Source organism: Ovis aries, chromosome 16, assembly GCF_016772045.2.
Source record: "Ovis aries strain OAR_USU_Benz2616 breed Rambouillet chromosome 16, ARS-UI_Ramb_v3.0, whole genome shotgun sequence".
In the NCBI taxonomy this organism is placed as follows: Eukaryota; Metazoa; Chordata; class Mammalia; order Artiodactyla; family Bovidae; genus Ovis; species Ovis aries.
In genome coordinates this window covers 26,302,745-26,315,782 of record NC_056069.1, presented here as the reverse complement: position 1 = coordinate 26,315,782, position 13,038 = coordinate 26,302,745, and the positions used below count along the sequence as shown (strand labels likewise).

The following is a 13,038-nucleotide window of genomic DNA, read 5'->3' as shown; positions in this document are numbered from 1 at the left end:
AGGCTCCTCTGTCCAAGGGATTCTCCAGCCGAGTACTGGAGTGGGTTACCATTTCCTTCTCCAATTTATTAGGACATCACTCAGGAACATGATACTAAGATAGGCTTAAAAATGTCCTATATTACTGCCGCATAGTTTAGATTCAGTAAAGAATGTTTTTAAAAAATCTCTAAGAGCAAAGCAATGCCAGGAAAATAGTACCCTTGAATTTTTCTGAGAAAAGAGGACTGTACTGAAAGTCACTCTTTGTCTCTTCTTCAGCTGACTTCAAGGCCTTGGCAGAGAGGCAGAGAAATCAACGAGGCCTCTCTCTAAATACTTCTATTTACAATGTCAATCCTAATAATAATAGTTTTTTCTTGAGTCGTATTATGTGTCAGACACTGTTCTATAAGCTTTATTTAATTCTCATTAATTCCTTTGCAAGTAAGGTATTACTGTACTACAGAGATTCTAAGATAAACCCTTTTTTAACACTTTAATTCTTCTGTAATTGCATTTTACAATTGATATGCTTATTTTACGGGTAGCATTATTGTTTCCTTTTTGTTGTATGTAAAATACTGGTGAATCTCACATTCAAAGGCAGTTTCAATTTGATGAGATAGAGTTTGACTAACCCCAGTACATGGAAAATCAGACCCAGAGAAGAGAGGAGTTCTGATGAGGATAAAGCTAACAGTGCAAGGCTCAGAGTTTAAATCCTGGTGGTCCCAGGCCCGAGCTCAAGCTCTTACCCACTTCTCCAGTGACGACCATTCACTGTGGACTTCCACGGGGTCATCCTGTCAGTGTGGATGATTTCCTACAAACACCGGCTCACCCTGAGGCAGATGGTGTTAGTCCTCCTGGTTTTCAGTGGAAGATCCAAACAGGCTGGTGTGACATGCTTCCTTCCTACCCCCGTCCTTACTGAGGTGCTGTAAGCACCTCACATTTCCTTGAGCTGTGGGACAAGTGATCTTAGAATGCTGTTCAGTTCAGTTCAGTTCAGTTCAGTCACTCAGTCATGTCCGACTCTTTGCGACCCCATGAATCGCAGCATGCCAGGCCTCCCTGTCCATCACCAACTCCCGGAGTTCACTCAAACTCACGTCCATTGAGTCGGTGATGCCATCCAGCCAACTCATCCTCTGTCGTCCCCTTCTCCTCCTGCCCCCAATCCCTCCCAGCATCAGGGTCTTTTCCAATGAGTCAGCTCTTCACATGAGGTGGCCAAAGTCCTGGAGTTTCAGCTTCAGCATCAGTTCTTCCAATGAATACCCAAGACCAATCTCCTTTAGGATGGACTGGTTGGATCTCCTTGCAGTCCAAGGGACTCTCAAGAATCTTCTCCAACACCACAGTTCAAAAGCATCAATTCTTCAGCGCTCAGCTTTCTTCACAGTCCAACTCTCACATCCATACATGACTACTGGAAAAACCATAGCCTTGACTAGGTGGACTTTTGTTGGCAAAATAATGTCTCTGCTTTTTAATATGCTATCTAGGTTGGTCATAACTTTCCTTCCAAGGAGTAAGTGTCTTTTAATTTCATGGCTGCAATCCCCATCTGCAGTGATTTTGGGGCCCCCCCCCCCCCCCCACCAAAGTAAAGTCTGACACTGTTTCCACTGTTTCCCCATCTATTTCCCATGAAGTGATGGGACCAGATGCCATGATCTTAGTTTTCTGAATGTTGAGCTTTAAGCCAACTTTTTCAGTCTCGGAAATTCATCAAGAGGCTTTTTAGTTCCTCTTCACTTTCTGCCATAAGGGTGGTGTCATCTGCATATCTGAGGTGATTGATATTTCTTCCAGCAATCTTGATTCCAGCTTGTGCTTCTTCCAGCCCAGCATTTCTCATGATGTACTCTGCATATAAGTTAAATAAGCAGGGTGACAATATATAGCCTTGACATATTCCTTTTCCTATTTGGAATCAGTCTGTTGTTCCATGTCCAATTCTAAATGTTGCTTCCTGACCTGCATATAGGTTTCTCAAGAGGCAGGTCGGGTGGTCTGGTATTCCCATTTCTTGAAGAATTTTCCACAGTTTATTGTGATCCACATAGTCAAAGGCTTTGGCTTACTCAATAAAGCAGAAATAGATGTTTTTCTGGAACTCTCTTGCTTTTCCGATGATCCAGCGGATGTTGGCAATTTGATCTCTGAGACTTTCCCAAAGACTATACTGTGAAATCTTAGCAAGGCAGCTGCTAAGGCACAGCTGGGAAAATCTGAGCTCAAGTATTTCAATCTATTCAAGTATTTCAGTCAAGTTCAAGTATTTCACCTGCATATCTGATCTAATTCTGTTTACTTTCTCTTCCTAGGCTATCCAAAAAGACAGTTGTGAATCCAATCATAATATCACATGTAAAGTTGGCTATCCTTTCCTAAGAAAAGGAGAAATGGTAAGTGGATTATAGAAAATACATGTGGCAATTGGATACAAAAAATAATGTGCTCAAAGCCAAATATATAAATGTTTCTAATAGATGTGTTTAGATGGTTGCTGGTACTTGAAGTTTCTGTTTTAAAGAGACTTTAATAATGACCATTTCATAATTATAATGTTTATGATTATGATCTGGTAGACAGTGGTAATATGAAAAAATAACAATAGGTGGGATATAATAATGTGATAGTGTTGGATCTGTATGTAACATTTTCTGGTCTGTTAAGATGTTTTCACATTTATCTTCTCCTTTGCTCATGAAATTTGCATTATTAATTAATAAACGAGCGATTTTATTTAAAAAATAAAAATATTTATATGATTTAATACTTTAATTAATGCAAAAATTCTATTTTACTTTCTTATCTGTTACTAAAGATATTTTTATTTTATAGGTAACATTCAAAATATTATTTCAGTTTAACACATCTTATCTCATGGAAAATGTGATCATTCATTTAAGTGCAACAAGGTTGGTTCCTGTGTGTACATGAGTGTATGTGGATGCCTGCAAGTAATTTCTTTCATATGTTTAAAATGTTCTATAGACGGACTGGAACTTCTTACAGCTTTTATGTGATCAGTCGAAGTAGAAGGCAGTAAACCCCTTTGCTTCACAAAATCATCCTTATGAATTATTAGTAAAATAGAGAAATTTTCATTTAATAGAAATAATAAACCTAATTGGGTTAAACACTGGTTCTATGAGCCATAAAACATGTTGTAATCACACATCACTTATATCTGCCAAATTGCATTTAAATCCATTAAAAATTTATAGGCTTTGCTAATTTAAAAACTTTTACCGACTGCCTATCAAAGTAAACTGAATCATTAAAGAGACTTAAAATTTTATGACACCCTTTTGTAGTTCAATAAATTTTATTCAAATCAGTCAAAGCTTCTGAAAGATGGTATAGACAGTACTCAAACGAAAAATAGCAAAAGTCTAATAAGGAAATTGAAATAGTACTTACCTTTTTTCTAAGAGTGATTACACACTGGACCATAAGCAACTTGAGGTAAACTTTTATCATTTGTTGTTTTATTCCCAGTTTTAAAAAAATCTAATAATTGAATAATTACTAAATAAATGTAAAGTGAGTGAATGAGAAAATGAATTAATGGATGGTTAATTCTGCATACTCAATTCAGTTCAATCTAGCAAATACTTATTTGAGCTCTACTATAAAAAAAATAGGCCTTCCCTGGTAGCTCAGCTGGTAAAGAATCCACCTGAAATGCAGCAGACCCTGGTTCGATTCCTGGGTCAGGAAGATCCCCTGAAAGAGGGATAGACTATTTATTCCAGTATTCTTGGGCTTCCCTGGCGGCTCAGATGGTAAAGAATCTGCCTGCAATGTTGGAGACCTGGGTTCGATCCCTTGGTTGGGAAGATTCCCTGGAGGAGGGCATGACAACCCACTCCGGTATTCTTGCCTGGAGAGTCCCATGGACAGAGGAGCCTGGTGGGCCACAGTCCATGGGGTCACAAAAAGCCAGAAAGGAAAGAGTTGGGCAGGACTGAGCGACTAAGCACAGCACACACAGCACATGGACAAGATACTGACTGTCACGTAAATAAGGGCATGAAGCTCCTCAGGAAGAGAATATTACAGTAGGGGGCTGAGACCAGTACTTAAGTTATTATCATACAGGATAGAACAAGGAAAATTTATTAAAGAAATAGAAGCCATGTATGGAGACTTAATGAAGGGTGAAATTATATCTACTTGGCAATGAAAACCCAAGAAAGATTTATTAAGAAGGTTATAATTAAGAAGGACCTTAAAGAATGGGTAGCAATTCAGAGAGGCTGGTGGGTAGTTAGATAGAATGTTTCAAGTGAAAAATGTACAGCTTGAGCAAAAACGCAAGGGGAGACCACTAGGTCTATTTGGGGGAATGTTGGGCGATCTATTTTAGTGCAAATGTAGGAGAATGCATAAAGGCATAATGGAAGATAAACAGGGAATGTACATCTCACCATGGATGGTGAGTACTGAGTTTCGAAATAAGGCATCTTAGTTGAACAGGCCATGAAATGTTTTTAAGGGGTGAAGTCATATGTACAGAGCTGTTTCTTTCAAAGGTTAACTGGGCTGCAGTGTGGAATGGGTTAGAGGCAGCGGCCATTTACAGCAAGAGCCCAATCACACATGTGTCTATAACCCAAGACAGGGAGCTGCCTTCACGGCCCCAACACTCATATCATGCTGCTAATATACTTGGGAATAAGCAGAGTCATTAAAGGGTACCCGTTGCCCATTTTGTGAGACAAAATGCTAGGTGCTTGGTCACTTGGTAGAGGGGTATATGTGATAATAATAGTAAAAATTAATACTTACTGAGTATTCCCTATGTCCTTGGCACAATGTTAAGCATTTTACACTTGTTGCTCACTTATTATTTATTAAGAATTTAATCATGAAATTCCCATTTTATAGATGAAGAAACTGAGGCCTGAGGCACAAAGAGACTAAACAACTGTCCCAAAGTAGGTCAATGTCCAAGAACAATCTCAGGCCCTCTGGCCCCAGAGCCAGTGTTGGTACCTGTTATAGCACTTGTCCATGCTTTTTTACTTAATACAGGAGAGTATGAGATATGTGTATGTACATATAAATGTATAAATATCTAGGCATGCATTTAAATAATGTATAATTAAAATGATAACTAAAATCAGGGAGGAAAGTAGGTGCTCAACAATAAGCACCAAGTACAAGGCCTGTGCTGTGCTTAGACACTCAGTCACGTCTGACTCTTTGTGACTCCATGGACTGTAGCCTGCCAGGCTCCTCTGTCCAGGGGGATTCTCCAGGCCAGAATACTGGAGTGGGTTGCCATGCCCTTCTCCAGGGGATCTTCCCAAGCCAGGGATTGAACCCAGGTCTCCCTCATTGCAAGAGGATTCTTTACTATCTGAGCCACTAGGGAAGCCCAAGTACAAGGCATAGACAGACTGTTAAGTGAGAAGACAAAGGTTTTAGATTTATTCTCAGCTCTGTACTCCTGAGCACATCTTTTCACAAGGACCTCATCTGTGATTAATAAGAATCACCTGTGTGATTTATAAAAAAAACACAATTTCATGAATCCTACTTTGGGCCTACTAAATCCATATTATTCTAGGAGAAAAACCCAGTAATCTGTGTATTTAACCATTGACCCAAGAACACTTATTATTCACACAGAAATTTGCGAAACCTTGTAGTAAATCAGTGTCATTTTCAACCCTCGCTGCACTTGAGAATCACCTTAGGGTCTTTTAACAATATCCATCTCCGATCTCCCTCTCCACACTGAATTTTTTTTTTAATCAATAATTCTGTTTTGTATGTGTGTCTTTATTTAGTTACCAAAATAAACGTCTCATTCAAATGCTTAGAAAAGTCTCTAAATAGCCAACAGTTTAATGATTTGTCTGACTGATAGCCAACAGTTCAATGATTTGTCTGACTGCTGTGTTTTCTAGTGACAGTGAAGAGCCGCCTGAAACCCTTTTTGATAATGAAGTGAACATTTCTATCCCTGTAAAGTATGAAGTTGGACTACAGTTTTCCAGGTAGGAGAACCCCACACTTCAAGTTGATGCCTTCCTGTAACCCAGTGAATCTCAGCTTGTGGTCCCTGAACATGGGTATCAGAATCACCTGGGAGCTTCTTAGAGAGGCAGATTCTCTGACCTCACCCCAGATGTGCTGAATAACAAATTCTGGGGAGGGGGCCCAGAAATCTGTGTTAAACCCCCTGGGTAATTCTCGTGCACTCTAAAAACTGAGAACCAGCATCCTAAATAATCTGAAATGTGAGGTGCTACTAATACTAAATTGCATTAGCAGTTCAGTCTTAAGTAAATGCAAGCTGAAGACCCAGAAATCCTTCATGAAGGGCAGTGTCTATAGAGAGCCAACATATTTCTTGGCTCTTATTCTCATTGTGTGGGATCTGATTAGTCTGCCCATCCTGGACATTCAAGATTAAATCATTGTTTACTGACAAGAGGTATTTATTTCCTTCAGGGGCTTCCCTGGTGGCTCAGTGACAAAGAATCCATCTGTGATGCAGGAGATTCAGTTTAAATCCCTGGGTCACAAAAATTCCCTGGAGCAGGAAATGGCAACCCATTCCAGTACTCTTGCCTGGGAAATCCCATGGACAGAAGAGCTTGGTGGGGTATTGTCCATGGGGTTGCAAAAGAGTCAGACACAACTTAGCAACTTGTTGTTGTTGTTCAGTTGCTCAGTCGTATCCAACTCTTTGCAACACCTTGGACTGCAGCACGGCAGGCTTTCCTGTCCTTCACCATCTCCCAGGGTTTACTCAGACTCATGTCCACTGAGTCGGTGATGCCATCCCACCATCTCATCCTCTGTTGTCCCCTTCTACTCTTGCCTTCAATCTTTCCCACCATCGTGGTCTTTTCCAATGAGTCAGCTGTTCACATCAGGTGACCAAACTTAAAGACTAAACAGCAACAAAATTTATTATTTCCTCCATTATTCGTAAACCATCCTTTTTCGTAAGAATTTCTAAGCTATCCAAACACCGTGTTAGTAAACTTGCATGAACAGGACTCCAGGCTTTTGCTAAATAAATATAAGCCATGTACAAAAAGCACAAAATTCTGTGTCATTTACTCTGACTCTTGTCATGTTATTAATTTATCTTCTATGGCACTTTTGTTTTACTAATAAAAGACCACAGAAACGAGAGGATTGTAGGATATACATGTAGATTTTGCATTTTTACCTTAACCTTTAATTCTATTCACTGTTTTCTATTTTTTTACTTTCGTTTCTCTTGGTACACTGACTTATCCCAAGAATTTTTCACTTATTTAAAATCAAATTTTGGCAAACATGTATTTTTTATCTTCTCTAAACTGAAATATTACTTTTAAATATGTTTATGTTACATTTCCATCTACCAAGTTCATCCAAAGAACATGGAGTTTTATGAAAAAGATTTTAAGTTTAACAGTAAATACATGACTTTAAATTGTGAAAAGGTAACAAATTGTTAAAATCTATTTAAAATTCAGCACTATTAAAAATACCAGGTTTTAGCTTTATTATTCACTAAATATAGATGATATTAATAAATTCATGAAAACATTTCATGTGTCAATCAAACTTTATTTTAAAATTATACATATTTTAGTATTTTAAGCATTGGTAACTATTGAATTAAATTGTAATCTTTCTCACCCTCCTTAAAGATTTAACTTTGGATTTCAGGGTAAAATAATTTGCGCTTGATTTGAAATCTCTTGAAGTACTTATTGTGGGGTTCGGTTCCTAGTATATCGAAATAAAAAGTGAGGTCAAGTGAAAGTTACACTTTGTTTTGTTATACTTTTCGTCTTCCAATTAATTCTTTTAAGCTCTGCAAGTGAATACCATATTTCAATTGCGGCCAATGAGACTGTCCCTGAAGTTATTAATTCTACTGAAGACCTTGGAAATGAAATTGATATCTTCTACTTGGTAAGAAATTACCTCTAAATTAATGTTGTGAAAGAGGTATTTGTAAGTTTAAAAGTTAAAGTATTAACAGACACATACAAATATGTTGGTTCAACAGTTAATCTCTATATTCCAGCATATTTTCCCTTATAATTTCTTTAAATTTATATAATTTATTTAAATTAAAATAAATTTATAATTTAAAATAGTTTTATTTAATTTTTTATTTAGGGCCTCCCTGGTGGTTCAGATGGTAAAGAATCTGTCTGCAATGCAGGAGACCCAGGTTCAATCCATGGGTAGGGAAGATCCCCTGTAGAAGGGAATGGCAACCCACTCCAGTATTCTTGCCTGGAGAATCCCATGGACGGAGGAGCTGGGTGGGCTACAGTCCATGGGATCTTAATTTTGTCTGGGCTGGGTCTTGGTGGCTGCAGCGGCTTTCCTCTAGTTGTGGAGAGTGGGGGCTACTCTCCAGTTGCAATGCAGGGGCTTCTCATTGCCCTGGGTTCTCTCTTGCTGTGGAGCACATGGGCTCAGTAGTTGCGATTCTCGGGCTCTGGAGCACGGGCTCTGTAGTTGTGGCACACAGGCTTAATTGCTGCACCTTATGTGGGATTTTCCCAGACCAGCGATCAAACCTGTATCTCCTGCGTTGGCAGGCAAATTCTTTACCAGTGAGTCACCAGGGAAGCCGTAAAATAATTTCATTTAAATTGATGATAATTATACTTTCAAGCAACTGAAGAGACCCAGAGCTCTAATTTCCTCAGAAGACACAAATTAGTTAGAATGACTTCCTAGGAAAAAATAAGGAACCAAGTAGATTCTACCTATAACCACATAGACTTTATTCGCATTTTGCAGTATAATTAGAAAAACACTTAAAAAAAATAACATGACTATTTCAAAAATTGTCTTGCTAATAATTTCCTTTACTCAACAAATAAATTGGTTACTCATTCTGCTCCTTGCTACATTTCATATGTGTTATACCATAACTTACGGTATTCCTACTAATGTCTCCATACATAATGTTTTATATTACAACCTTTATTTTTATTTTTGAACCCTTCATAACAAGCTTTTCCTAACCATTATAGTAACTAATTATGGAGTTGAGTCAGGCTGTCATTTCAGATCATGCCTACTTACAGATACAGACTCAAGTTATTGTTACTCAAGTAAGAAGCATACAATTCAAATGATAGGTTTAAGTCTGTATTCAAAAGAATGAAATAACACAACATTGTTAGAAGATGGTCTCAGTGTCTTTGGGAATTGTCAATGATGGAAAAGGGAATTCTCTCACAAAGTAGAAATAAATGCATACTATCAAGAGTATTTCATTATTTTTATTTGTGCCTTTGCTGAAATGCCTCAGAAAGTTAGTATAACTGCCAGTCACTCTACTACTGGAATAAGTTTTTGAAATGTAGGCTACCAGTTTTTTCTAGGCCCATTTACTTTTCCTAGATTAGAGAATTCTGCAAACAAGGAAGAAAGGAAAGAAGGAAGAAGGGAGGGAAAGCCAATTCTCTGTGCAGTGCCATAAAATCCTCTACATTCATTTTGGGATTCAAAATATTACACAACTTAATTAATCAATTAAGAAGCAAAATTTTATGTAAGACAGAAAACTTGCTGTTGAAAGAAGAAAAGGTTACGTTTCTTTTTCTCTTTTTCCCTGTAGATTAGAAAAAGTGGGCATTTTCCAATGCCAGAACTTAAACTGTCAATTTCATTTCCCAATGTGACATCGGATGGTTTTCCTGTACTGTACCCAAGTGGATGGTCATCTTCCGAGGTAAGTCATGTGTGCCTCAGAGTTAGGCTTCTTCTGTACTGCACACTTACCAAGAGGGATCATTCATGTTTGGCAGTGTCTATCATTCACAGATCCTTTACATTATTTTTCAAGTCATTTTTCCCTCTGATATCTCACCTGATAAAAGACATGTTTTTATTTCATAGAATGTCAACTGCATACCCAGTAACCTTCGGGATCCTTTTGGTATCAACACTGGGAAGAAAATGATGATATCCAAATCTGAAGATATCAAACGAGGCACCATTCTGGTAAATTCAAATTAGCAAGACAAATGCTCATTTTACCTCATGCTTTCCAAGTGAATAAATTCAATATCAACCTAAAAATAACTATGATGTAGAATATTTTTCATATACTGTCTTTCATCGAATGGCATGAGTGCTAACTTATACCTCTGGGCATTTAAACAGGACTGCAGTGCATGTAAGTTTGCCACCATCACATGTAATCTGATTCCGTCTGACATGAGCCAAGTGAATGTTTCACTTATCTTATGGAAACCAACTTTTATAAAAGTAAGTGATTCCATAGTTCTCTGCAATAATTGAATAATATAAACAAATATTCATCACTTAATAAAACAAAGAAGAGTGCTTCTTGAGAAAGAACATAAAACTGGAAGCCTAAACAAATGTGATCCAAGCCTTAGCTCTACTAAATCAACTCTTTGGATGTCATTTTCCTTTGTCTGTTGGGCTTCCCTTGTGGCTCCGCTGGTAAAGTATCTGCCTGCAATGCAGGAGACCTGGGTTCAATCCCTGGATTGGGAAGATTCCCTGGAGAAGGCAAAGGCTACCCACTCCAGTATTCTGGCCTGGAGAATTCCATGGATGGTATAGTCCATGGGGTCACAAATAAGTCAGACACAGTTGAGCGAATTTCACTCACTCACTGCCTTGTCTGTTAGTAACTAAGTTATTTCCAAGGTCCCCTTTCCTGTATATATTTTTTAAGTTTCTCTTATTCTTTCCTTTGCACTTTCATTAATACCTTAGAACTCAGTTAAGAAACAAAGAATCGGGGAAGGCGAGGGTGGGGTGATTTGAGAGAATAGCACTGAAACATGTATATTACCATATGTGAAATAGATCACCAGTCTAAGTTTGATGCATGAAACAGGGCACTCAAAGCTGGTGCACTGGGACAGCCCTGAGAGATGGGATGGGGAGGGAGGTGGGAGGAGGGGTTCAGGATGGGGGACACATGTATACCCATGGCTGATTCATGTCAATGTATGGCAAAAACCACTACAATATTGTAAAGTAATTGGCCTCCAATTAAAATAAATAATTTTTTTTAAAAAAAGAAACAAAGAGTCATAGAGAGACAATCCTTGACAGCATTAACAAAGATTAGAGTTAATGTATATTATAAATTTATTGCATTATGCTATCTATCTATTTTGGAGGACATTTTGACACCTAATAAAGTCAAATCCATCTGACAATTGGCTACTTTAAAACTTAATCCATTGTATTTTATATTATTTGTTTCTCTGTTAGAAGTATTTTGTTAATTATATGAAATTTCTATTTTTAGATTTGATCATATTAAGTTGCTATCTTTAATAAATCATCAATTGTTGAATATTGGTAATTTCAACTTAATTCTAAACACACTTCTACGTAAACCTCATTACCAGAGAGTAGCTATACCATACCTAACTACATGAAAAGAGGGCAGGGTTTGGAGTTCATTTTGCAAAGGAAAAATTTTAATAGAAACTGTGTTATTCAGAAAAATTCTTCATTCTATAATAAGGATCTAAGTGAGATCTGAGTGCAGAGAGGAAAGGTGGATACACAGTCATCATTTCCTACCACAAATGCCATCTGGATGTTAAATGTTTCAATCTCAGAAAAATTTTAGTTTGAAAAACTGCTCTAAAACATGGTTAGCTCTCATCGTGACTAGCTCCTTATATTGAAAATAAATTGCTTGCTTTTCAGGCACATTTTTCCAGCTTAAATCTTACTGTAAGGGCAGAACTTCAGAGTGAAAATGCATCACTAGTTTTAAGTGCTGGCAATCAAAAAAGAGAGGTAAGTGCGACTCCAAGTTTTTGAAAACATTATACATTTCACTCCATTTGTGACATAACGTTTTATATTTGCTTATAGTCCCTAAAGCAGTGACTAGCACTGCTCTCAGTAAGTGACAGACACTTTCTGCTTCAAATTACACTTGATTAGCTTCAAGTGTGATTTCAGTCTCCTTTTTTGTGAGAAACTGGGAAAAACCATGATATTTACAATTAGCATGCCATGTTTGACTTTATTACTTAAAACCATCACAGGAAATTGATGTTTTTATTCTTACGCTGATAACATATGATGCATTTGTAATTTTCATCCTTAAAAACTAACATTACAAAATGCAGTTGACATCTGAAGAGCAGACTTGAAAAATAATTTCTTTCCAGAAAGTGACTTTACACTGAATAGGAATACTTGTAAATTTATTTTAAAATTTTCTTCATTTAGCCATTGGGAAATATGAAACAAAAAATGAAGTAATATTCCCTGACACAAATTCATGCTGGAGTTCTTCTTAAAAATAAAATGGTTTGTTTTTTTCTCTTTTGTCCTATTGTAAAATAAGGTCAAAACACCTGTTAAACATGTGGGCAGTTGAGGATAATTTCCCTATTTATGATGAGAGTTTAAATATTTCATATGGACATCATGAGTCATAAAATTATACTTGAAACTACCAAACATTGAGAAGTTTTCATTTTTTATTTCAAATTAGTGTGTGTTAGTCACTCAGTCATGTTTGACTCTTTCTGACACCATGGAATGTAGCCCAGCAGGCTCCTCTGTCCATGGAATTCTCCAGGCAAGAATACTGCAGTGGGTTGCCATTTTCTTCTCCATCAAATTAGTATCTATTTAAAATAATTACAATGTCAGTGACTTCTGATAAGTATTTACCTTTAAAGAATATATGCATCATATATCTGGATATAATGTTTACTTACTGTATAAACAGCACTTCGCTTGATATATGATAAGTTGTTCCACATGTAGAGAAACTAAAATTTTACCCGTAAGCACACACACAAAAAAAGTATATATTATATTGGAAAGGATTTGGAAAAGAGTATATTTGATTATAAAATACATTTTATTTAAACTTTATAATTAGCTTTATTTTCCCTAAATTTTACTTAAATTTTCCCACAGAGCCATTTTTTCTATACTTTATTCTAAAGAAAAATTACACTTAAACTGTTAAAATTACTAAAAATTATCATTTCATAGTTGTGTGATCTTGGAGAAGTCACTGATTGCCTCCAG

The 13,038-nt window shown here is 37.0% G+C and overlaps 1 protein-coding gene across 2 annotated transcripts in view; it reads left to right on the top strand.

Moving 5' to 3' along the window:
* Window positions 1-13,038, top strand: part of ITGA1 (integrin subunit alpha 1) — a 170,418-nt gene that overhangs the window by 141,790 nt on the left and 15,590 nt on the right. For both annotated transcript variants that reach the window (XM_027980075.2, XM_027980076.3), the window contains exons 20-27: window positions 2,316-2,396; window positions 2,836-2,912; window positions 5,916-6,005; window positions 7,827-7,929; window positions 9,602-9,715; window positions 9,883-9,987; window positions 10,150-10,254; window positions 11,689-11,781. In XM_027980075.2, coding sequence (XP_027835876.1) covers window positions 2,316-2,396; window positions 2,836-2,912; window positions 5,916-6,005; window positions 7,827-7,929; window positions 9,602-9,715; window positions 9,883-9,987; window positions 10,150-10,254; window positions 11,689-11,781 — 768 coding nt within the window. The remainder of the gene's footprint in view (window positions 1-2,315; window positions 2,397-2,835; window positions 2,913-5,915; window positions 6,006-7,826; window positions 7,930-9,601; window positions 9,716-9,882; window positions 9,988-10,149; window positions 10,255-11,688; window positions 11,782-13,038) is intronic.